The 26,163-nt window shown below is 42.9% G+C and overlaps 1 protein-coding gene across 1 annotated transcript in view; it reads right to left on the bottom strand.

The window, feature by feature from the left end:
- The window catches only part of LOC115475076 (fibroin heavy chain-like), a 223,143-nt gene that overhangs the window by 7,193 nt on the left and 189,787 nt on the right, over positions 1-26,163 (bottom strand). The window contains exons 13-16 of the mRNA XM_030210816.1: positions 14,978-15,034; positions 14,749-14,808; positions 11,656-11,700; positions 9,397-9,450 (exon numbers count right to left, since the gene is read on the bottom strand). Of these exons, the coding sequence (XP_030066676.1) occupies positions 9,397-9,450; positions 11,656-11,700; positions 14,749-14,808; positions 14,978-15,034 (216 nt within the window). The remainder of the gene's footprint in view (positions 1-9,396; positions 9,451-11,655; positions 11,701-14,748; positions 14,809-14,977; positions 15,035-26,163) is intronic.

Below are 26,163 nucleotides of genomic sequence, written 5' to 3'. Positions count from 1 at the left end.
ACTTGGCTACGATTACGGTTCTTCATAAACAGGGCAAGGACCCCCAGCTGTGCAGCTCCTACAGACCTATCTCACTGTTAGGAGTAGATTATAAAATATTTTCCAAAATTATGGCCACTAGGCTGCAGGGATATCTACCATAGCTTATACATGAAGACCAGGCAGGTTTTGTTCATGAGCGACAGACATTTGATAATATAAGAAGGACCCTGCAGGTCATCCAGGGGGCCCGAACACTTCAATCACCTCTATGTATATTATCCCTAGACGCGGAGAAGGCCTTTGACCGGGTCAGCTGGCCATTTCTCTTCGCAGTACTAGAAGAGGCTGGCGTGGGAGGGCGTTTTGCGGAGTGGTTACATCTAATATATAAGGCTCCCAGTGCGGCAGTGAGGGTTAATGGCACATTAACCAGTCCTTTTCCCCTATATAGAGGCACCAGACAAGGGTGTGCATTATCGCCCCTGCTGTTCGCTCTAGTAATGGAACCATTGGCAATCAGGATACGAGCACACCAGGGAATAAGAGGCCTCATAGGAGGGGGTGTTGAAACAAAGATATTACTCTTTGCGGATGACATCTTGCTTCTATTGAAGGATCCCCTGACTGCCTTCCCAGCCCTGGAGGATGAAATACAGACATATGGAACATTATCAGGCTTCAAGATTAATTTTGAAAAATCTGAGGCGCTTGATATAAATCTGCCTAAAACCGCTCTAGAGACATTGAGAAAACAATTCCCATATAGATGGGCAACTAAATATGTCAGATATCTGGGGGTCAATGTGCCACGCCAGGTGGAAGAAATATTTGAATATAACTTTCCGGGTAAGGTGCGGGAACTCTTCCGGGAACTAGAACGATGGGAGGGACTGACAATATCATGGGTGGGTAGAATCAACGCAATAAAGATGATAATACTCCCAAAATTGCTGTACTTGTTCACGGCCCTTCCAATCGAAATACCAGATACCTTCTTCCGGGGTTTACAGGGCAGAATATTCTCCTTTATCTGGAAAAAAAGACCGCCCCGGGTAAGGCGAGAAATGATGTACCAATTCCGAGAGAGGGGGGGCATGGGAGTCCCATCATTCCAAGAGTACTACACTGCAGCCCACTTACGAATCTTAGCAATTTGGTCCCAGAACTCAGGGAAAATCTGGATAGACATAGAACAAAGTTGGCTGGAGCCATACCTGCTTAGGGCCATACCATGGTTACCAAAACACACTTTGCGAGGCCTGATTAAGAAAAGTCCCCCTCTTTTACAGGGGCCATTAAAAATCTGGTATAAGGTCAGAGAACAATTTTTCCCTGAACGAAAATACTTCAAACATACATATCTTAGATACGCCCCCCAATTTGGCTCATGAACTTTAAACACTGTGTATAAGGACTGGGAGGAAATGGGATTGTATGCTTTGGGACAAATGTGCGAAGAGGGCGAGATCCCATCATATTCGCAGTTATGTCAGGAGCATGGGCTTTCCCCCATACAGGCCTTTCATTACCACCAGGTACAGAACTTTATTAAATGCAAAGCGAGAGAAGAACTTGAGTTGGCCGAGACACAATTAGAAAGAGGAATGACAAATGGGGGGAACAAGGGAGGTATATCCAGATATACAAAGCCCTCTTGGCCCGTGAAAACCCAGTAGAACAATACACACAAAAATGGGAGATAGCAATAGGGACTATGTATGATTCAACACAATGGAAAAGGGCGCTTAAATCTCTACTTAGAGTATCAATCTCCAGCGCTATGGTAGAAAATGGGCATAAGATCTTATATGGTTGGTACCACACCCCAAGTCGCTTGGTCAGGATGTTTGGGTCGGGCTCCTCCTAATGCTGGCGGGAATGTGGATGTGAGGGTGATATGTATCCTATATGGTGGTCATGTGTACATGCACAGAGATATTGGAAGACAATTGTGGACTATTTAAATTTAGTGACTGCTGCACATTATCAGCTGAAGGCAGAATATTGCCTACTTCACTTCAAACCACCGGCAATTCAACCACATGTGCATAAGTTTGCCACACAGGTGTTTGTGGCAGGTAAATTAGCGCTGGCGGCGTCATGGAAGAAACCTAGCCTGCCTGACATTTTGGTGGTACAGGAAAAGCTGAAGTACATACAATTGATGTCTAAGCTCACAGCGATGAACAATGGAAGATTGGCCCAACACCAAAAGATATGGGAATCCTATCTTACTTGGTCGGCAGCATCAGTGAACATACAAGGACAAAGAGACTGCTGATAAGGGAAGCGGGGGGGGGGGGGGGGGGGGGGGGGGAGGGGGGGGAGGGGAGGGGGGGAGATGGGGATTAGCAAAATGATGTTAATAGCTGAAGAGCAATGGAAATGTAATACGCAATCATTCCAAAAATTATTTAATTTGTGACAAGTACCAGTTTAATGTTGATGTTATGTGGTTATGGAAAAACTATAAATAAAAAAACTAAAAAAAAAAAAAAAAAAGGCAATCCAAGAGGTCAAGAAGTACTTGGACAGAAAGGGCATCTCTTGCTGGTAGGTTATACAGTATTAATTAAAACCCCCTTGAGCTACTTGTTCAGCTCTATGAGGGTATACTATCTTAAATTGTTGCTATAATTGACAATAAGCTTTGGTTTTAGTTTCTAACTCATCCATTTTGAATTCAGCTCCCAGGCAGCCATGTCATAGATGTAAGTTTTCCAATACTCTAGGATTAAGGGTGGGATGGGGGAGGGAGGAGGGGTGATATGGCTAAAACAGAAAAAGAGGAGCTGTTGCTTATGTTGAAAGGGTGAAGACTTGACATGTTGATACATGAATTATGGGTTTGTTTAATGGTATTGTTGTATTATCCAGTTTGATGTGTGATGTTTTCATCATACTGTAAGCTCACGACCTGTTATATATGGACAGTGAATCCTTTTGTCAACAAAAATATATATTTAAAAAACCCTTACTAGACCCAATTTAATTAGTGCCTCCCCTACTATTTCTGCTCAGGACTTAGCAAAGTATTGCTTTGACAAAATTTATCCCCAAATAAACTAATTGGGAAAAATCACTATAAATTACTATAAATTTATAACATACAGATTTCTCTGGAAGCCTTCTAATGAACATCCAAGATACTAACTTCCCTACAAAAACATTGTCACTACAAAGTTTTTATATAGTTCCCTATGCAGTTCTTTTTAAAGGTTTAATATACTTTCACTTTTTGCAGTCACTGAGGCTCTGAAATCTGTCAAACTTACAACAGCACCTCATGATCCTTTAGCATCTATGTTTATTAATCAATTTTATTCAGCTCTGGTGCCCTATATGCATGACATGATTGTTTGTTTCATCCCTTAGCTAAGGTTTTGTACCCAAGATTTGGAAAACTGCCTCTGTTTCAGTGGCATACCAAGGGGGGGGGGGCGGTGGGGGCGGTCCACCCCGGGTGCACGCCGCTGGGGGGGTGCCGTGGCGCACGCCTGTGGGCTCCGACTTCGCTAACGTCGCTTGTTCGCTGCAGCTCCCTCTGCCCCAGAACAGGTTACTTCCTGTTCCGGGGCAGAGGGAGCTGCAGCGAACGAGCGACGTTAGCGAAGTCGGAGCCCACAGGTGCGCGCCGCGGCACCCCCCCCCCCCAGCGGCATGCACCCGGGGGGGGTGTCATTTCACCGGGGGGGGGGGGAGGTGTAATTTCACAGGCGGGGGGGGGGGGGGGGGGCGCATCGGCGATCCGCCCCGGGTGCAATCCAAGCTAGGAACGCCACTGCTCTGTTTGTCCTTGTGTTAAGGATACCTCCTTAATGGGCCCTTTTACAAAAGCATGGGAGGACTAACACATGGGTTGCATGCACCAAATTGGCATTACTGCTGGACTAGCATGTGTGCCTGGCAGTAATTCTGAGTTTGGCACACGCTGAATCCCACGATAGACTATTTCTATTTCTAGCATGGGGGGGCGTTACCAACAATAATCAGCAGTTGGCACATGCTGCACGGTTACCGTGTGAGTAGTGCGTGAGCACTTACTGCTAAGTCAATGGGTGGCGTTAAGGGATCAGACTTTAAGCACGTGCTAGTTCTAATTTTGCCACACTTCCATTTCCCTGCCCAAAAAATAAAACCCTCTTTGCAGACGTGGTAAAGAAATGGCCCAGTATGCGTCCAAACCACGAGCCCACACTACTGCAGGCCACTTTTTACTACGCCTTTATAAAAAGACCCCTAAGTGCCTCTCTCTACTCCAGTTGTCAACTAGTTGCAAACTCTTCAATTGCTGGACTTTTAGTGGCTAAACAGTTTGAAAAAACATACTGGAGAGAATACATGTTTTGTAACCGAATCAATTGGAGTTCCTTAAAATGCGTAACTCTGAAACAGCACTTATTGGATTGATCTCATTTATTCAGAAAAATATTGATCCATATATTCTCTCCTGTGGGATTTTGCAAGGTTCAATTTTAGTCCTTATCCTGCAGAAAATACCTGCATATAATATACAGTGGGGGAAATAAGTATTTGATCCCTTGCTGATTTTGTAAGTTTGCCCACTGACAAAGACATGAGCAGCCCATAATTGAAGGGTAGGTTATTGGTAACAGTGAGAGATAGCACATCACAAATTAAATCCGGAAAATCACATTGTGGAAAGTATATGAATTTATTTGCATTCTGCAGAGGGAAATAAGTATTTGATCCCCCACCAACCAGTAAGAGATCTGGCCCCTACAGACCAGGTAGATGCTCCAAATCAACTCGTTACCTGCATGACAGACAGCTGTCGGCAATGGTCACCTGTATGAAAGACACCTGTCCACAGACTCAGTGAATCAGTCAGACTCTAACCTCTACAAAATGGCCAAGAGCAAGGAGCTGTCTAAGGATGTCAGGGACAAGATCATACACCTGCACAAGGCTGGAATGGGCTACAAAACCATCAGTAAGACGCTGGGCGAGAAGGAGACAACTGTTGGTGCCATAGTAAGAAAATGGAAGAAGTACAAAATGACTGTCAATCGACAAAGATCTGGGGCTCCACGCAAAATCTCACCTCGTGGGGTATCCTTGATCATGAGGAAGGTTAGAAATCAGCCTACAACTACAAGGGGGGAACTTGTCAATGATCTCAAGGCAGCTGGGACCACTGTCACCACGAAAACCATTGGTAACACATTACGACATAACGGATTGCAATCCTGCAGTGCCCGCAAGGTCCCCCTGCTCCGGAAGGCACATGTGACGGCCCGTCTGAAGTTTGCCAGTGAACACCTGGATGATGCCGAGAGTGATTGGGAGAAGGTGCTGTGGTCAGATGAGACAAAAATTGAGCTCTTTGGCATGAACTCAACTCGCCGTGTTTGGAGGAAGAGAAATGCTGCCTATGACCCAAAGAACACCGTCCCCACTGTCAAGCATGGAGGTGGAAATGTTATGTTTTGGGGGTGTTTCTCTGCTAAGGGCACAGGACTACTTCACCGCATCAATGGGAGAATGGATGGGGCCATGTACCGTACAATTCTGAGTGACAACCTCCTTCCCTCCGCCAGGGCCTTAAAAATGGGTCGTGGCTGGGTCTTCCAGCACGACAATGACCCAAAACATACAGCCAAGGCAACAAAGGAGTGGCTCAGGAAGAAGCACATTAGGGTCATGGAGTGGCCTAGCCAGTCACCAGACCTTAATCCCATTGAAAACTTATGGAGGGAGCTGTAGCTGCGAGTTGCCAAGCGACAGCCCAGAACTCTTAATGATTTAGAGATGATCTGCAAAGAGGAGTGGACCAAAATTCCTCCTGACATGTGTGCAAACCTCATCATCAACTACAGAAGACGTCTGACCGCTGTGCTTGCCAACAAGGGTTTTGCCACCAAGTATTAGGTCTTGTTTGCCAGAGGGATTAAATACTTATTTCCCTCTGCAGAATGCAAATAAATTCATATACTTTCCACAATGTGATTTTCCGGATTTAATTTGTGATGTGCTATCTCTCACTGTTACCAATAACCTACCCTTCAATTATGGGCTGCTCATGTCTTTGTCAGTGGGCAAACTTACAAAATCAGCAAGGGATCAAATACTTATTTCCCCCACTGTATGTAAACTGCTTTGGTTGTACCAAAGAAAGGTAGTGTATCAAATCCATGACCCTTGACCCTTTGATATCTTTAAGGTATCTTTAGTTTGTCTAGTACAATTTCTTGTTAACATCTTTCATCTTTCGTATATGCAGATGACATACAAATTTTAACTATGAGTGGAGGAGCAGCCTAATGGTTAGTGCAGTGTGGCCTGAGAATCAGGGGATAGAAGGGATGGTAGAGGCTATTATCAAGAATAAAATTACAGAGCACGTACAAAAACATGGGCTGATGAGATAAAGTCAGCACGGATTTAGTGAAGGGAAGTCTTGCCTCACCAATCTACTGCATTTTTTTGAGGGGGTGAACAAACATGTGGACAATGGGGAGCTGGTGGATATTGTGTATCTGGATTTTCAAAAGGCGTTTGACAAAGTGCCTCATGGACAGATTCCTGAGTGAAAAGTCCATTGAACATTATTAATTTTTTTTTTTTGGGGGGGGGGGTTCTTGAAGCCTGGATTGGCCGCTGTCGGAGACAGGATGCTGGGCTTGATGGACCCTTGGTCTTTTCCCAGTATGGCGGTGCTTACGTACTTGACCATGTAATTCCATAACTAAGAGATGAACACTGGTTACCCATCACTCACATAATCACTTTCAAAATTCTAACGCTTGTCCATAAAATATATTATGTGGGTTTGTCACATTTTCTATCATGAACGCCATTTCAAACATTGAGAATTACACTCTTCTCAACAGAATCATTTTTATTGTATCCTGCTTCTGACACACTATTTGCAGCTCCATCTTCAGTGTAACATCTTTTCAAATCTTAAGAAAAGTCTTAAGGCCTATTTTTTCTATTTATTTTTGGCTACATTTGATGACTAAGGATGCTATCTTTAATAGACTGCTTTCCTTGAGATTTATATTCCCTTATATAGGATATCCTGGGCTGTTGGCTGGCAGGGGCAAGGATCATTGAACTATTATAATTACTATAACTTTCTGTTCTCTATTTAAATTGTAACATTTTCTTCATTATTCCTTCTTACTTTTCCCTTTTTAAGTGGTATTTTTGTATTATTGTAAACCTCCAGGATTAGAAGAGTAGCCTAATGGTTAGTGCAGTGAGCCGAACACCTAGGGAGCTGGATTGATTCCCACTGTACAGTGGGGGAAATAAGTATTTGATCCCTTGCTAATTTTGTAAGTTTGCCCACTGACAAAGACATGAGCAGCCCATAATTGAAGGGTAGGTTATTGGTAACAGTGAGAGATAGCACATCACAAATTAAATCCGGAAAATCACATTGTGGAAAGTATATGAATTTATTTGCATTCTGCAGAGGGAAATAAGTATTTGATCCCCCACCAACCAGTAAGAGATCTGGCCCCTACAGACCAGGTAGATGCTCCAAATCAACTCGTTACCTGCATGACAGACAGCTGTCGGCAATGGTCACCTGTATGAAAGACACCTGTCCACAGACTCAGTGAATCAGTCAGACTCTAACCTCTACAAAATGGCCAAGAGCAAGGAGCTGTCTAAGGATGTCAGGGACAAGATCATACACCTGCACAAGGCTGGAATGGGCTACAAAACCATCAGTAAGACGCTGGGCGAGAAGGAGACAACTGTTGGTGCCATAGTAAGAAAATGGAAGAAGTACAAAATGACTGTCAATCGACAAAGATCTGGGGCTCCACGCAAAATCTCACCTCGTGGGGTATCCTTGATCATGAGGAAGGTTAGAAATCAGCCTACAACTACAAGGGGGGAACTTGTCAATGATCTCAAGGCAGCTGGGACCACTGTCACCACGAAAACCATTGGTAACACATTACGACATAACGGATTGCAATCCTGCAGTGCCCGCAAGGTCCCCCTGCTCCGGAAGGCACATGTGACGGCTCGTCTGAAGTTTGCCAGTGAACACCTGGATGATGCCGAGAGTGATTGGGAGAAGGTGCTGTGGTCAGATGAGACAAAAATTGAGCTCTTTGGCATGAACTCAACTCGCCGTGTTTGGAGGAAGAGAAATGCTGCCTATGACCCAAAGAACACCGTCCCCACTGTCAAGCATGGAGGTGGAAATGTTATGTTTTGGGGGTGTTTCTCTGCTAAGGGCACAGGACTACTTCACCGCATCAATGGGAGAATGGATGGGGCCATGTACCGTACAATTCTGAGTGACAACCTCCTTCCCTCCGCCAGGGCCTTAAAAATGGGTCGTGGCTGGGTCTTCCAGCACGACAATGACCCAAAACATACAGCCAAAGCAACAAAGGAGTGGCTCAGGAAGAAGCACATTAGGGTCATGGAGTGGCCTAGCCAGTCACCAGACCTTAATCCCATTGAAAACTTATGGAGGGAGCTGAAGCTGCGAGTTGCCAAGCGACAGCCCAGAACTCTTAATGATTTAGAGATGATCTGCAAAGAGGAGTGGACCAAAATTCCTCCTGACATGTGTGCAAACCTCATCATCAACTACAGAAGACGTCTGACCGCTGTGCTTGCCAACAAGGGTTTTGCCACCAAGTATTAGGTCTTGTTTGCCAGAGGGATTAAATACTTATTTCCCTCTGCAGAATGCAAATAAATTCATATACTTTCCACAATGTGATTTTCCGGATTTAATTTGTGATGTGCTATCTCTCACTGTTACCAATAACCTACCCTTCAATTATGGGCTGCTCATGTCTTTGTCAGTGGGCAAACTTACAAAATCAGCAAGGGATCAAATACTTATTTCCCCCACTGTAGCTCCTTGTAATTCTAGGCAAGTAACTTAACCTTCCATTGCTCAGGTACAGAAACTTAGATTGTACGCCACTAAGGACAGAGAAAGTATTTGCATATAATAAATATAAACCACTTTGGTTGTACCACAGGAAGGCAATATTTCAAAACCATGACCCTTTACCTTTATCTGATTGGCTGTATATCAAGCCTGAATATACTTGGAAACAAAAAATATTTTAAAAAAAACAGCGAAAGGCAGTAGTAGCCTGTAACCCTGACAGTTGACATGCTAGTGGTAATGACATGGAGAAGTTTGAGTTATGTATGGGAATTTATATGCACATTTGCCCAAAATAGATAAATCACATCTGGGAAACTAGATAGAGAATTTTAACATAGCAGACAATGGCAGAAAAAGATTGAAATTGCCCATATAATCTTCCCACAAATGTTGCTAGGGTTGTAACTGCTATTCTGTATAGGTTACCCCACATCTTAATAGAGGAAAATCCTATGTGACAAATGAAAGTCCTTAGCTCTGCCAATTTTCAGAAGAAGCCCTTCATTACTCACCTCTGCGCCCATACCGCATGAAGCCATTGAGTCCATATTTGGAATCTTTACCACCTGGAGTTAAAAGACAGGAATAGGAAACTGGTTTCATTCTTTGTATTTTAGGTTTCTTTCAGTCCTGCATGCTCTTCTCTTTTTGTCACTCACTGCTTCTGACTCCTCATCTAATATGGCTCCAATTTGACACAGTATGTGATTTTTGTGTCATGTTTTCTCATTTAACTTCACCCCCTCATTAGAAATGAAATGAATGGACTTACTTGTCTAAGAAACTGAAAGCAGAACTTTTGGTCTCCAAAGCAATTTATGCTTACATCAGGAGCAGGAGAATCTCCAATAGCCAAAGGCAGTACTGCTTCTTTAATACTATTCCAGAAATTGATCACTGAGGGAGGAGGAAGAAGCTTCAAGAAAGATTTGGTAGCTGATGTAATAAGCTGTGATATCTTTTCATGTAGCAGTTTTTGTGTGGATTTTTCCATGCTAAGATTAGCACCCTATGCGCTAACCCCCCAATTCTATAAATGGTATCCAAAGTTAGGTACACAATTAGGCGCACAACTGTAGAATCAGGAAGGTTATGCATTTTCAAATAATTAACTAATTGGCAATAAATTAGCAAATGATTGGTGATAAAAAACAATAATTTGTGTTAACAAGTGCTAATTGGCCATTGTGTACATAACAGACTCATGTCCATATTCTATAAACAGAGTGCTTAATGTCTCTCACAGGCTAATGCAAAGGGTGTGTTAACGTGGGAGGGGCATGGGTGTGTCAGGGGATTTCCAACTATTCTTAAACACACTTTATTGAATAGTTGCATTTTCATGCCCAACTTCCGCATCTAGGCATCATCATTTATGCTGGCCATAGACATGGCATATGGTCACACCTAAAGTTTAAGCCAGGCTATCCAAAGTAGGAACCAAATTTTAAGAAAAACAAAGTTTATTAATCTTTAAACAAATAATGATAAAACAGTAATACATTAAAATTGACTCGACACAACGTTGTGTTTCGGCCAAAAGGCCTACATCAGGAGTCTTATTTGTCAAATTGAGATTGATATGACAAATCCAAATAATCTCGAGATGTGAATAAAAGATGCAAAAGATCTGCAATAAGATCTTAAAAATGGTCTTAAGAAAGACCGTTATGCTAAATGTAACGTCTGTTTCAGAGAAAATGATAAAGAAAAGAGTGTGGCTGCACAACAATTTAAATAGCCAAAAAGGCCAAAAAGGCCAAAAAGACTCCTGATGTAGGCCTTTTGGCCGAAACACAACGTTGTGTCGAGTCAATTTTAATGTATTACTGTTTTATCATTATTTGTTTAAAGATGAATAAACTTTGTTTTTCTTAAAATTTGGTTCCTACTTTGGATAGCCTGGCTTATTCTCCCACCTTTTTTATTTTTTGTTTTACGCCCCGTGGGATCTTTTGAGTTCTCCACTGTTTGTGGATTCTCTCTAGACACACCTAAAGTTTGGCATGTAACTATGGACATACGCTACTCTCGACAATAGATTTGGTGCTCAACTCTGTCATTAAAGAATGCTAGCTTAGTGCCCAGTTTTTTGGTACCTAACTTTTAGCAACCTGTGTTGAATTTACCTCAAGCATTGGGACAGAAAAAGCATTTAAACACATAGCAAAATAAATGGTGTAGAGAATCATTCTTGCTGTAAGAAACCATGTTCAATTTTAGCACAGTTTTTTAAATGTTGAATACTCATCATAATCACAACATCACAGAACTGTGCCAGGACTTAGTGTAGGAAAGCAGTGACAACAGCATGGGCATAAATCTTACCCTGCACTGATGCGCTGAGGGGAATGTGAAAATGTGACCACTTTTGGTATTCAGTGTATAGATGTGGTAGCTGAGGACAAGGCTAACAGGTCGCAGCACATCTTTATTTTTTCATGTATTCTCCCCAGCTGATTTAACAAGAGACATGTTAAAAATCAGGGCTATTACTATGGCTTTCAAGATTAGCATACATATTTTGCATGACACCATTTTGTGTGTCAATAGCTTACTATATTCTGTAGTAAGCTAATCACCTTGTGCTGGTGTAAAGAAAAATCCATGCTAATTTTTTAAAGCAGATTTTTGCTGGTGTTTTTTTTTAGGTCAATCCCTTGAATTCTTCTCTGTCTTTGAGCACCAATACTTTGATATGCCATATTTCCTCTATATAGGACTTAAAAATAACATTAATGGTATCATTAATAGCCAAAGCATGAATTTACCGTATGAACTAAGACTCTGTCCTGTACCCAGCTGTCCATATCCACCTAGAGAAATAAAGAAAATAATCAACTGCTCAGAACGATAAGTAAATATAGTTTCCTATGGATATACAAGGCAATTCTATCACTGGGTGCGTGCAGTTATATGTACCTTGCAAAAGTAATGGTGCCTTAATTGGCACTTACATGTGCAGGTGCACTACATGGTATTCTACAAGGGAATGCATAAGTACCATAGTACATAATTGCAAGAGCTTGGGCACATTTAGGCATGTCACCTACTTACGTGTGCACCTTATAGAATGCTATAAGTTGCAAACACTGCATGGCACACTTTGGTGTGCCAACTTAAGACAGCTGCAGACCTGGCATAAGTAGGCATGCCTAAATGTAGGCATGTTGATGCTGACTTAACATTAGTACTCTATAATGGAATCTTGACACCAAGATGTTGTTATAGAATTAATGCTCAGCGCATAGTATTGAGACACCTACCATGACATGCCAAATTATAGAATTGCCCCATACCCCCAAATTTTATAAATGGAGCTCAAAATTGCACCTACAAATTTGGACATGTGCCCAATTTGTGCACATAATTTAATTGAATAACAAGCCTATTAGCACCAATAATTGGGAGCTATCAATTATTGCTGTTAATTTGCAACAGTTTGGGATTTACATGCACATCTTGCTAGGCACTATTCCATAAAGATGCGTGAGTAAAGTTCTTAGCATGCAACTGAAAAGGGGGCATGGTCATGGGAGGGGCATAGGCAGGTCAGAGGCGCTCACTAAAGTTGCTCACAGTATTATGGAATTCAGGGGATCCGTACCTAATTTAGGTTTTAGTTGGTATAAATCCTTGCACCTAAAAATTGGGTGCAGATCTCATTTAAGATCCTATTCTATAAACAGCGCCCAACCCAGAGCACTGTGTATAGAATAGCGCTCAGCATGCATTTTTTTGGTGCCCAGATTTACTGAATCTAGTCCATAATGTGCAGTGACATGCTGAAAAAAGTAGAGATAAATGGAAATAGTGTACAGAGTGAAAACGGAAAGTCCATAGGACAGCATGCTCAGAACATGGAGAAAATCTGGGAACTGTATAAAGAAAGAATGCGAATGGAATAGCAGTAGAATTCAGCGAGGTTTGAAATACAACAGGTATATACAAATATGGAACAGTTGTTTACTTATCAAACAGTATTTGGACTGGGGAACACTCTGTCAAACTAAGAGGAGCAGTTTTAAATGATTTTTTTTCACTCAACAAATGATCAACTGTGGAATTTGTTGCTGGAGATGTTGTTAAAGTATTAAGCAGTTGGGTTTATAAGGTTTGGACAAGTTTCTAGAGGAAAAGTCCATAAACAAGTAGACTTGGGAAAGGTAAGTATCCCTGGGAATGAGTTATAAGGAATGGATCTACTTGCTGGTATCAGCTGAGTACTTCTGAGTGACTCAGATTGGCCACTTTCTGAGACAGGATGCTGGGCTCGATTGTCCTTTGTACTAAACCAAAATGGCACATTTGGGACACTTTTTATATGAAAACATATGGGTATATTTTCGGGGTTTCAAAAATATACATGTAAAATTTCACAGAAAAAGAACCCACACAGACAGGAGGTTCCAATTTGTGTGCACACTTTACCTGAGATAATTTCAAAGAGAAACTTTTCCCTTTGGATGAGTGTTTTTTTTTTGTTGCTTTTTTTAAAAGTTCTGTTTATTAAATTTTCGTAATTACAACATACTTAACAATATAAATGGAGGCACATCTAGCCAATGGATTAACCACAACAAATATGTATGAGACAGATTTGCATATTTGAGATCTTTCTCATGCATATTCATTGTAAAGATCTTGAAAACCTGACTTGCTAGATGTGCCTCCAGGAGAGGCTTGAGAAGCACTGCCTTAGAGAAATCACTTAGAAGAAGATGAATAAATAATCTGCGTATGAAGATCCAGATCCTGTAGAGAATCGTAAATTACAAGGTCTAGCTATGCATATACCCCCGAATTCTATAAAGTTGGGTGTCAAAATGTATGTTTTGCATACAAATTAGCACACACAAGTTACAGAATAAGCTCGGTTGAATGCTAATTGGTGTTAAGGAGCAATAATAGGTAAAAAAATTATGTTAATTGGTGCTAATTCACACCAATTAGCAGTTATGCACGCAACTGCCCTTAACAGCTGTTTTAAAGTAGTGCACACAAAATCTGTCACTTGCAACTTCTAGGGAATATGAACATAGGAGGGGTATGGGCGGTTGCCATTATAGAATTCATGCTTAGCATGTTCTATTGGGGCACCTAACTTTAAGCACCCTTTCTGGAACCTACTCCACTGTCATTCATAGAGCTGATTGTACTTTGAGAGGGAGAGGCATGGATCACAGCAATAGAAGCTCTGAAATGTCACTGGGCCACTGACACCACTTCTGCTGTTCATTCTGTTTTTGGCTAACTAGGACAGAGGATAGAGTCACAAATGAGTGGCAAAACATATTTACAGATGCCAGGACTTGTAACGAGAAGAAATAGTTTATACATCAAACAGTCACATATAGACTTTGTGAGAGTACCCATTTCTCAGGGTACAAGAGGTTTATTTTCGTGGTTGCACATGTCTGGTTGAATGTAGAGCCAAACCCAAATGAGAGAGAGCGCCTAGCCAGAGGGACAGACTAAGGGAGGGGAAAGAAGAGGAAGAGATAGCAGTAGTGCCAGTAGCACAGAGAGCTCTATGGGACACTTCTCAGTGATAGAGAGATAAGTACAGAGAGGATGGTCATATGCTGGGAATACCATGTGGACAAGATGGTGAAAGGCTACTCAACCCCTGGACCTCTGAGAGTGAATATTTTCCTGTGTATAACTACTAACTATGGGGGTCTTTTACAAAGGCATGGTAGCATTTTTAGCGTGTGCTAATAGCACATGCTAAATGCTAGAGATACCCATAGGATTATATGAGCATCTCTAGCATTTAGCGCACGCTTATTTTTAGCATGTGTTAAAAACGCTAGTGCGCCTTTGTAAAAGGACCCATATGTATATAACGCAAAGTGCCTCACCTGCTATTGGTCCTCCAGGCTGTGAATCTCCATTCGGATATCCTAATCCATTACCATTAGCTGGGAGGTGGAGAAAAGGAAAACACATGAGGGGAGAGGGACAATGATACTGACACAGAGGGCTATTACCTTGCAGTCTCAGGAGTTAACATTACTGAATATTGTATGAAGCAGTTATGCCCTTCTCCTCTATATGTGAATGTTAACATCAGAGGAAAAAAAAACTCACCTTCCAGTCCTGTTGGGGTCATGGATTGACCCCTGTAAGGGAGCTCTCCTGCTCCTCCTAGAACAGAGAGCAAAAGACTGGAATCACCCTATAAACCATTGGCACCAAAAAGAAAGATAGGAAACAAAAAGACACACAGATATAGAAAAAGATGCAAACAAAAACGGCAAATCGATCCTAACAGATAAGACTTTGTAAGCAGGTCCCCCTTCCACTGTTTGGTCCAGGTTGACCCTGCTTATCAGATACACTGTAAGGCTTGCTTCTGTCCCTCGTAGTACCAGCCTCACTCCTGTTCTCTGTTCTCCACAGCCCGGCTACCTTGAATCACTGTGCCTTTAGTCTGCACATCCCAACAAACGGACAGAGACTCCAACCATTTATAATAAAGGATGCGCTTTTATTTACATCAGTTCAGTGGTAGTAATTTCAGCAGCGCAGAATATTGTCTCATCTTAAACTTCTTGACCTTTGTTCACGTTCACAAGGCCAAACAGGGGTTCATCCTCTAGCTTGCTGATCATAGTACAGTGTTTTCAAACACCACCTCTCCCCTCTGGGCTCGTCACTGATCAATTTACTAATCACCAGTTCTTTACAACACACAGCATTTAACTCCCCCCCCCCCCCCCCCCCCCACTTAACCTTCTGGGTTACTTGCTGCCACAGATTCCTTCCCAGCTGCATCAATTCTGTCTTACCAACTCGAGACAGTTGAGGAAGTAAAGCAGCTAAGAAACCTCTCACCTTAGCCCCAGCAGTCCGTGCCAATGCAGCCACCTCCATACCCTCCTCCTCACTCTCCTCTATATCCTCCTTTTTATCCCATTCCATTTCTTCTTCCTCCTCCCAGGGTTCCCCCAGCTGCTCCTCATCTTCCTGATTAGAAGCCATCTCCCAATCCTGCCCCTCCCTCTTTACTTCCTGTGAGTCCTGTATTGGGTCAGGTGCATTGTGGGTCTGGTGGTCCCTGGGCCTATTCCTTATTCCAATAAATCTCTTGGCCATCGGAGGGCGCCCTCCTCCTCTATAAGAGATTTGTGAATGCCTCTTCATCTCCCTCCAGGGCTGCTCTCGCTTTCCTTGAAGCCGTCTACTCAATAACCTCTCACAACTTCCAAGCATACCTGGATAAGTTGCCTAGACATGTTATATCTTATGAACTCCAGAAAGAAGCTATTTGGCACAATGCAAGTACTGTAGCAAGCGTTAGCAGTAAATTTGAGAGACTGAGATCATATTCCACATACCCTGGTTTAGGAGTAAGGTTCTTTCCTGTCATGATATGTGCAAAACTAATCCATTTTGAGAAATTGCCCCTGAGAGAAAATCATTCCCCAGAGAGAGCTGCAGTCCATGTTCTCACTGTATTTGCTGGTTTTGCCTTATGTCCCAAACCCTGCTGAGTACACACCATGTAGGGAATTTAGGTGCCAAGAACAAATGTAAATGACCATAATACTGGCATACATGCATATAAACATGAATATTCTAGCTACAAACTATTCTATAAGATAGTGGCTAAATACAAAGGCACATAGTTTGAAAGTGGGCATATGTATGGGTGGAGTCTGGGTGAAGTGCAGTTATGTGTGTAAACTATAAAATACTATAATTTATATGTTTGTTTGTTTTAGCAATCTAGGCAGGAGCCAATGTAATGCTGACTTTTATAAAAGGGTTCCAGGGGTGATCCGGGAAATTACAGATTGGAAAGCCTGACGTCATGCCAGGCAAAATAATGATAGATGACACAAAACTATTTAAAGTTGTTAAAACACATGTGGACTGTGAAAAACTGCAGGAAAATCTTAAGGAAATTGGAAGACTGGACATCCAAATGGCAGATAAAATTTAATGCGGACAAATGCAAAGTGATGCACATTGGAAAGGCTAAAGAGGTTAGGGCTTTTCAGCTTGGAAAAGAGATGGCTGAGGGGGGATATGATCGAGGTCTATAAAATCCTGAGTGGCATAGAATGAGTAAAAGTGAATCGATTTTTTACGCTTTCAAAAAGTACAATGACTAGTGGACATAGAAATACTTTTAGAACAAATAGGAGGAAATATTTTTTCACTCGACGAATAGTTAAACTCTGGAACTCATTGCCAGGGGATGTGGTAACAGTGGTTAGCGTATTTGGGTTTAAAAAAGGTTTGGACAAGTTCCTGAAGGAAAAGTCCATAGTCTTTTATTGAGATAGACATGGGGGAAGCCACTGCTTGCCCTGAAATCGGTAGCATGGAATGCTGCTACTATTTAGGTTTCTGTCAGGTACTTGTGACCTGGATTGACTACTGTTGGAGGCAGGATACTGAGCGAGATGGACCATTGGTCTTAACCAGTATGGCTATTCTTATAGTCTTATGTTCATTTAGTCTAGCTCTATGACTAATGTAAGTGGTTATGCCTAAATTATAACCACATATTTACACTGCTACACTTGTATTGTTTATGTTTATTCATAATTTGATATACTGCCATGCTCAGACATAGACTGAGGTAGTTTACAAATTAATAACAATAAAACTAAAAATAAATAATGAACCAGATATTATGATAGGAAAGCCAACATACCTCACATATGACAACAATCATACACATAGCCAGAAAAATGACAAACATACAGATCAGCCTCACAGACACCACCTACTTCCCCGGGCCCTGATCCATAAACCCCATAATGAAATAAGAAACCTACTTTCCTTTGTAGAATAGGGTCCAAATAGGCTCCCCTTTATAGAATTGCCCTCCATATAGGAACTGACCAACCTCACCTATGGGCACAGAAATCACAACTCTAGAACAAGGGGGTGAACAACTTACATCATCAAGTTCAGATACAGCAAAAGTGCACTAGGAAAAAGAAAAGGGTCTGATGGGAAAGCACAAGTGAAAAAAACGCCCTCTGGCTGTTAAAATATTGGAAAATCAAGGACTTACAGGTTTCTGAAATAAACCAGAGAGATCCCAAGGGAAATACCAGACAGTGATGGGAGAACCTATGAACAGTGCCACACATTGATGGAGGCTCCCAAGAAAAGCACCGCACAGTTAGGGGGAAACTCAGGTAAGTGCCATGCAATGACAAGGAAACCAAGAAGAACTATAGCTTGATATAAGGGATCCCAGGAGCAGTGCTACATAATGATTGGAAAATTCACAGGGTTGGTGCCATGTGCTGACCAGAGTACTCAAGAGAATGTGCCATCCATTCATAAGCTTGTACCATGCATTGATCTGGTAATCCTATACTGAACAGGATTTATAATCAGCATGTTGGAAGGACAGATGAATAGGCTTAGATATGATGTCCCTTGGGATTCCATGTTGTGCACTAGAAGGACACAGGCACCTACAGAAATGCTTTGTCATAAGAAAACATACCTATATTCATCATATTACACTGCCCCTTCTCATGGTTAAAAACCTGATATGTATGTATGTGTGTTATTTTAAGTCCTTTAAACTCCTATAATTTTAAAACAATGCCTTCAGTCATGGCATCATTCAACTGTAAGCCTATCATCTTTCAGTAATAGAAACTCAGGAAAAAAATACAATATATGCTTTTTAATCCAGTTCCAGCTCAGGCTGAAAAAGTAAAATAAAAACAAACAAACAAACAAACAAACAAACAAAAAAAGCACCTAAACAAACCATATATTAGCCATGATCTCTCCTAGACTATGGTAATTGTATCTATGAAGGTTGCCTGAAAAATCATATCACAAAGATTCAAACTATTCATAAAACAACTGCTCATCTAATATTTTCGGCTTGCAAATATGATAAAGTAACTCCTCTCTTGGCAAAACTGTGCTGGCTCATTTTAAGATTTGTTTTATAGTGTTTAAGATTCTCTATGGTTTAGCATCTTCATATATGTGTAATTCGATACAATTATATTCTAGTACATATAGAAGAGTATTTTCAAAGCACATAGACTTACAAAGTTCCAAAGTTTCATAGATTACAATCCAGCTTATTTTCGAAAGAGAAAGACGCCCATATTTCGACCCAAATCGGGAGATGGGCGTCTTTCTCCCGTGGGCGAACAAATCGGTATAATCGAAAGCCGATTTTGGTCATCTTCAACTGCACTCCGTCGCAGGAATGAACAAAGTGGACGGGGGCGTGTCAGAGGTGTGATGAAGGCGGGACTGGGGTGTGGTTATCGGCCGAGGAGAGATGGGCGTCTTTAGCTGATAATCGAAACAAGAAGGGCGTTTTGGACTAGAATTTGGTCCGCTTTATTTGGACCCTTTTTTTTCAGGTCCAAGTCCCAAAAACGTGCCCCAACTGACCAGATGACCACAGGAGGGAATCGGGGATCACCTCCCCTGACTCCCCCAGTGGTCACTAACCCCCTCCCAACAAAAAAAACCCCACTTTACAAACTTTTTTTGCCAGCCTGTATGCCAGCCTCAAATGCCGTACCCACCTCCATGACAGCAGAATGTGTTCTATCCTCTGACAGCCTTTCCCTGGTTCTGATGTGGCTCTCGGGTGAGTGTGACACCTTTTCTGTTATGCGCACTGCAGAGTCACATCAGCAATGCATTGTGGTGGGTGTAGGGTATTGGGCTCCGTGATTCCACTAGCTTGTGATAAATGCTCACGATGCTGGTAGTTGGTAGGCTCTATTCCCATGGTACTTTTCCCTCTGCTTACTGGGTCAGAGTGTGCCCTGTTTTGTTTCCGGTAATCCATGAGGTAGTGGCCATTTTTGTAAGCCAGTTTTAGCTCCCTTTCATGTATTTCCCACGTTACTGAAATTGGGCATTGTACAGCATTCTGCCAGCTCTGACCTACTGCTAATCTCAGTACCAGGGAGACTCTTTGCCAGTGGGGCACAACCTCTGATCTGCAGTTAACTGTGAGTAAACGTGCTTATTCCAATAAAGGACGTTTTCGGAGACATTAGTCTTCAGGTGTCAACTGGTGTGCCAAGGTTCTACAGCAGCAACAAGTCCTAGAGGCCTGGAGTACTTTTAGTGGGTACCGTAGTGCACTTCAGGCAGGCGGACCCAGGCCCATCCCCCCTACCTGTAATACTTGTGCTGGTAAATGGGAGGCCTCCAAAACCCACTTTACCCACATGTAGGTGCCTCCTTCACCTCTAAGAGCTATGGTAGTGTTGTACATTTGTGGGTAGTGGGTTTTGGGGGAGGGGGTTGGGGGCTCAGCACCCGTGGTAAGGGAGCTATGCATGTGGGAGCTGTTTCTGACCTCTAGGGTGCCCAGTTGGTGTCCTGGCATGTCAGGGGGGCCAGTGTACTACGAATCCTGGCCCCTCCCACGACCAATTGGCTTGGATTAGGATGTTTTTGAGCTGGCCAGTTTTAGTTTCTATTATCGCTAAAAAAAAAAAAAAAAACGCCCAGCTCAGAAACGAACAAATCCATGGCATTTGGTCCGTACAAACCGTATTTTCGAAACAAAACAAAGACGTCCATTTTTTTTCGAAAATACAGTCTGTCCCTCCTCTTCACGTACCCGTTTTCGGACATAGACGCCCATGGAGATAGGCGTTTGCGTTCGATTATGCCCCTCCATGTAAGCCTAAGTGCTTTAAAATAAACCCCATAGGTGCTCATTTTCAAAACATATAGACAAATTTATGTGGAGGGGCATTTTCGATATGACATCTAAGTTGGACTTTGGACTTTTTACGCTAACTCCTGGATTCTATATATGGCGCCTAATGTTCTGCGCTGAAATCCAAGCATGTTCTATAACAATACACGTAAATTAATTGGCTAATCAGTGTTGAAAACAGCATTTAACAAGCAATAATGAGCACTAATTGGCAATAATTAGAATTTAGGTGCATAATTCACTAAGTGTATTCTGTAATGAACTGAGCCTAAATTCTAATGTGCGCAGTTCAAAAGGGGCGTGGATATGGGTGTTTCATGAGCATTCCAAAATTTACACGCATAGTTATAGAATATGGCCCAGTGCACGTAAATCTAGGCGTATAACTTGCTAAGTGTATTCTGTAATGAAATGCACCTAAATTCTAATGCGTGGAGTTCAAAAGGGGCATGGCTATGGGTGGGGAAATGGGTGTTTCATGGGCATTCCAAAATTTCCACGTGTAGTTGTAGAATATGGCCCAGTGCATATAAATCTAGGTGCAGGAATTTATGCCTATCATGGTCTTACCATGACTCTGCAGCTGTGATTGCGCAGGCAGTGCTCAGCGGGAAAACCCATTCTCTGGAGCCGGAGTCGTGCTGCTGGCATGCAGTGGGAGAAGCACCCACTGCACATCATGGGACCTGTTTGAACCAGCACCAGTGCACCCTCAATGATGTCAGACACCGGGAACAGGACTTAACCACGGCTGCCCTTAGCCTGGCACGATTGCGTCATTAGCCACCCTAGCTGCTGACTTGCCCCTGTGGGTTCCTGCTGCCCTCTTTGACCGGCCTGTGCTGCCTTGCTTTGGTCTGTGTGTGTGTGTTCCAGTGCAGCGCCTCGCCTCTGTGTGTGTGTGTTCCAGCGCAGCTCCTCGCTACTGTGTGTGTGGGTTCCAGCACAGGTCATCGCTGCTGTGTGTGTGGGTTCCTCACTGCTTTCTGTGTGGGTTCCAGTGCCAGGGCCGTTGAGAGGGGGGGCAAAATTCCCTGGGCCTGGGACTCTAAGGAGGGCCTGGCGCTGGGGTCTCTCACCCTTTCCTGCTCCCAGGCCACAGTCCCCAGTTTCCACCTACCTACCCCTCAGCTCCCTTCTGTCTGCTATCCGACCACCTTCATTTAAAAAAATAAAACAAATTTCGAAATCGGCAGTGCAGCACCTTCTGTGTGAAAGCGGCAGATCGCCTCGGGCTATGGCTAAGGGCTCACTACCCAGTCTCCACTTACCTACCCTCAGCTCCCTTCTGTCTGCTATCCGACCACCTTCATTTAAAAAAATAAAACAAATTTCGAAATCGGCAGTGCAGCGCCTTCTGTGTGAAAGCGGCAAATTGCCTCAGGCTATGGTCCAAGGGCTCACTACCCAGAAACATAGTCCGCAAGAGCCATGAGCTTGATTAAATCTCCAGCCCTACAGTTACTACAATAACTGGACCATCAGTTGCAACAGCTCTCCGGGGCTGTAGAGATTTTGACCCATCAGGTCAAAAACTGACACTTTGCCAGTTACGGTCAAAGTTCCTACAGCCAGGGAGCAGGAATCCGAGCCACCCAGCCCCCTTGGTATGACAGCAATTCCAAAACCTGCCGAGGGTTCTTTTGCCAGATTGTGTTTTGAGTTGCAGTCCCAGGACTTGTCTCTGATTGCACCAAGGTGGCCTACATTATGTCCTTATTATCCGGACCAGCCTTAGCTTGGGCAACACCCATGTGGGAGAGGAATGACCCAGCATTGAATAATCTCCAAGAATTCTTGACCCAATTCTGCTGTATCTTTGAAGAGCCTGGAAAGGCCTCATCTACAGTCACACAGGTGTTCAATTTGCGGCAGGGTCATCGCACAGTGGGTGAATATGCTATTCACTTTCGAATGCTGTCTGCAGAACTTGGCTAGAATAACAAAAGCCTTATAATAGTTGTTCTGTCCTCTGACAGCCTTTCCCTGATTGTAATGTGGCTCTGGGGTGGGTGTGACACTTTTTCTGTCATTCTCACTGCAGAGTCACATGAGCGTTGCATTGTGGGGGGTGTAGTTATCGGACAACGTGACTTCACTAGCTTGTCTGCATAGAACTGTTAAATGATTGGTTATGCTGTTGCTAGTAGACAGGCTCTGTTCTCATTGGTGGTTTTCCCCCTGCTCACTGGGTCAGAGTGTGCCCTTTTTCTGTTCCCTTTAGTCTGAGGTAGACTCCATTTGTTAGACACTACAGAACCCTTTCCTGCGTTACCCTCTATTAGAGTACTTAGTTTTTACCTTGAATATATCTTACTAAAAAAGATATTGTATTCCATTCAACCAGCTCTGAGCTAATGCTGTTTTCAGAATCACGGAGACTCTTTGCCATTGGGGTAGAACCTCTGATCTACAGATGACTGAGCAAACATTGTGCTATTCAAATAAAGGACTTTCAGAGAGATAGAGTCTTCAGGTGTGAACTGGTGTACCGAGGTTATACGTCAGGATATAAGACTTAGAAGCTACAAATCTTAGAGACCTGAACAGTAGTATTCTGGCAAAGGGAATCCTCAACCATTAAAGATGAGTTGGCTGACTGGGAGCTTTCTGCTTCTCTGGATGAGTTAATCCTTCTGTGTACCTATATAGACATAAGGTTTCGTGAGTGAGCCTGTGAACACCAGGCCATTCACCAACTATCCTGGTCCAGGAATAACCAGCACCCGAGAAGTCCTCCTCCACCTCAATCTGAAGCTTCCCGTGGGTCGGGAGAGCCCATGCAAGTGGACCATCTTCCCCTATCTGCTCAAGAGAAACTATGCTAGCATACCCAGGGGCTTTGCCTCAATTGCGGAGACAAAGGCCACTATGCTTTTGCCTGTCCTAAGAAATTGGGAAACCGGCAGCCCTAGTCCTGGCTGGGGAGGCAGGATGCAGGTGTAAAGAGAATTCTCCCCTGAAACAACTGTTGGAACCAGCTCTCCTGTCAGCTCAGCTGGAGATCTGTGTGGAAGCCTTAATTGATTCAGGTGCAGGTGGTAATTTAATTGATGAAGCTCTAGTATGATGCCATCAAATTCCTATGCAAGAATTACCACAACCTATCTCAGTGTCTTCAGTCACATTCAGGGGGTTCTCCGAGCCAGGACGGATCCCATTCAAGTCCGTATTGACCTCCTTCATCGAGATGCTATTTCTTTCTTTATCTTCAAGATGGCAGTGAACCCCCTCATCCTAGGGTTCCCATGGCTGCAGCAGTACAATCCCCAAATTGATTGGGAACAAGGACAGCTGGTGACCTGGAGCCCAGCCTGTCAAGTATCCTGCCTTAACATTGTGACTCTGATGAGATCATCTATCCAGGTCACCCAGGCCACTCTACAGCTGCAATCTATGTATTTGTCCTTCCAAGATGTCTTTTCTAAGTGTTGAACCGAGACTCTTCCTCTGCACCATCCTTATGACTGTGCCATTGAGCTAGCCCTAGGTGCCGTGCCTCCCAGAGGTCAAATCTACCCTCTATCCTGACCTGAGATGAAGACAATGTCTGATATATTCAGGACAATCTCTCATGAGGCTTTATAAGTCTGTTCAAGTCCCCTGTGGGGGTCGGATTCTTCTTCATTGGAAAAAAAGATGATAGCCTTCACCCCTGTATCGATTACCGAGGATTGAACTCTATAACCATCAAGGATAAATATCCACTCCCACTCATCTCTGAGTTATTTGATCACTTGCAAGGTGCTAAAAGTTTCACCAAGTTGTATCTCAGAGGGGTGTACAATCTTTTTAGAAACAAGGAGGGTGACAAATGGAAGACCGCTTTCAACATTTAGAATGGCTACTTTGAATATCTTACAATGTTCTTTGGCCTTGTCAGTGCCCTGGCAGTTTTTCAAGCATTCATCTGTGATATCCTCCGGGACCTCCTGTACAAATGTGTGCTTGCATATTTCAACGATATTCTGTTTTTTTCTCCCTCATTTGAAGTGCATCATTGACATGTCAAGACAGTCCTTCAGCGCTTATGAGGCAATCAACTTTATGCCAAGCTAGAAAAGTGTGCCTTCCACTGTACGGCGCTTCCATTTTTATGCTATATAATTTCTGACCACGGTTTAAAAATGGATCCTAGCAAGCTCTCAGTTACGCTCCATTGGCCACAACCTACTGGACGTAAAGCTTTGCAAAGGTTCCTTGAGTTTGCTAATTACTATCGTCAATTCAACTAAAACTATTTTATCTTAGCAGCACCTTTGACGGCCCTAACCAAGAAGGAGGCAGATTCTTGTCATTGGTCCCTGGAAGCCTGTGAAGCTTTTGAACACCTCAAAAAAGCATTTACATCTGCCCCCATTCTCCAACACCCAGATCCTACCAAGACGTTCTTTGTGGAGGTAGATGTGTTCTCGATAGGCACAGGTGCTATCCTCTCCAAGGCGCATTCCAGTGGCAAGTTATTACCCTGTGCCTTCTTTTCTTGGAAATACCTTCTGAGAAAAATTATACCATTGGGAATAAGGAACTACTAGCAATTAAACTGGCTCTTGAAGAATGGTGACATCTCTTAGAGGGGGCTCATGTGCCTTTTACGGTCTTCATCGACCATAAAAATTTACTATATCTCTAGGAGGTGAAGCATCTCAATCCTCGACAGCCCCATTGGTCTTTATTTTTCTCCCGGTTCAATTTCATTCTGATCTATTGTCCCACTGATAAGAATACCAAGGTGGATGTACTATCCAGATCCATGGAACCTGAAGAGGAGGCTACGCAACGTCAAAATATTATAGAACCGGCTAAGATACTTCCCACAGTGTACCTCCAGGAATGACCTTCATACCCCCACCACCAGCATGAAAAGATCCTCTAGTGCGGCCAAATGTCCAAAAATGACAGGGTATCCAGGTGTTCTAGGCACTAAATGCGTCATCTCCCAGACTTACTGGTAGCCATCTCTAGGCAAGGATGTCCAGGAATTTGTTGCAGCCTGCCCTGAGTGTGCTCGACACAAACCAGATCACAGGCCACAAGGATTACTTCATCCTCTATCCATGCCTGACTAGCCATGGAGCCACATTTCCATGGATTTCATTAACTATCTACCTCCATCTGAAGGGTATACTGTCATCTTGGTAGTAGTGGATCGCTTTTCTAAAATGGCAAACTTTACCCCCCTCTCGCAACACTTCATCTCTGACATATTTCGCCTTCACGTATTACAGAAGACTATTACTTCTGATCGAGAAGTACAGTTCATTTCTAAGTTCTGGCAAGCTCTTAACTGAACATATAAAGAGGAATCCAATAAAATGTATATGGAAATATGATGGGCAACAGATAAGTGCTCAACTTTACTTTATCTTTGTAAAGCTGCTTTATAGCACTTCATGAGAATCAGTGAAGGTTTTTATGAACCAAATAAACTTTGAAGTTAGCATTGATATTGTCAATATATTAAAAAAAACTTTTTTGTAAAAAAGAGCAAAATTGCTAAAATCTTTTTGGAAATAAATTAAAAGTTAAAATAATTCTTTCCACGCAAGGTTTTTATGACCAGTGATGAACACCACACCCCCAG

This window comes from Microcaecilia unicolor, chromosome 7, assembly GCF_901765095.1.
Source record: "Microcaecilia unicolor chromosome 7, aMicUni1.1, whole genome shotgun sequence".
NCBI classification, from domain to species: Eukaryota; Metazoa; Chordata; class Amphibia; order Gymnophiona; family Siphonopidae; genus Microcaecilia; species Microcaecilia unicolor.
This window is presented reverse-complemented; position numbering and strand designations above follow the sequence as displayed.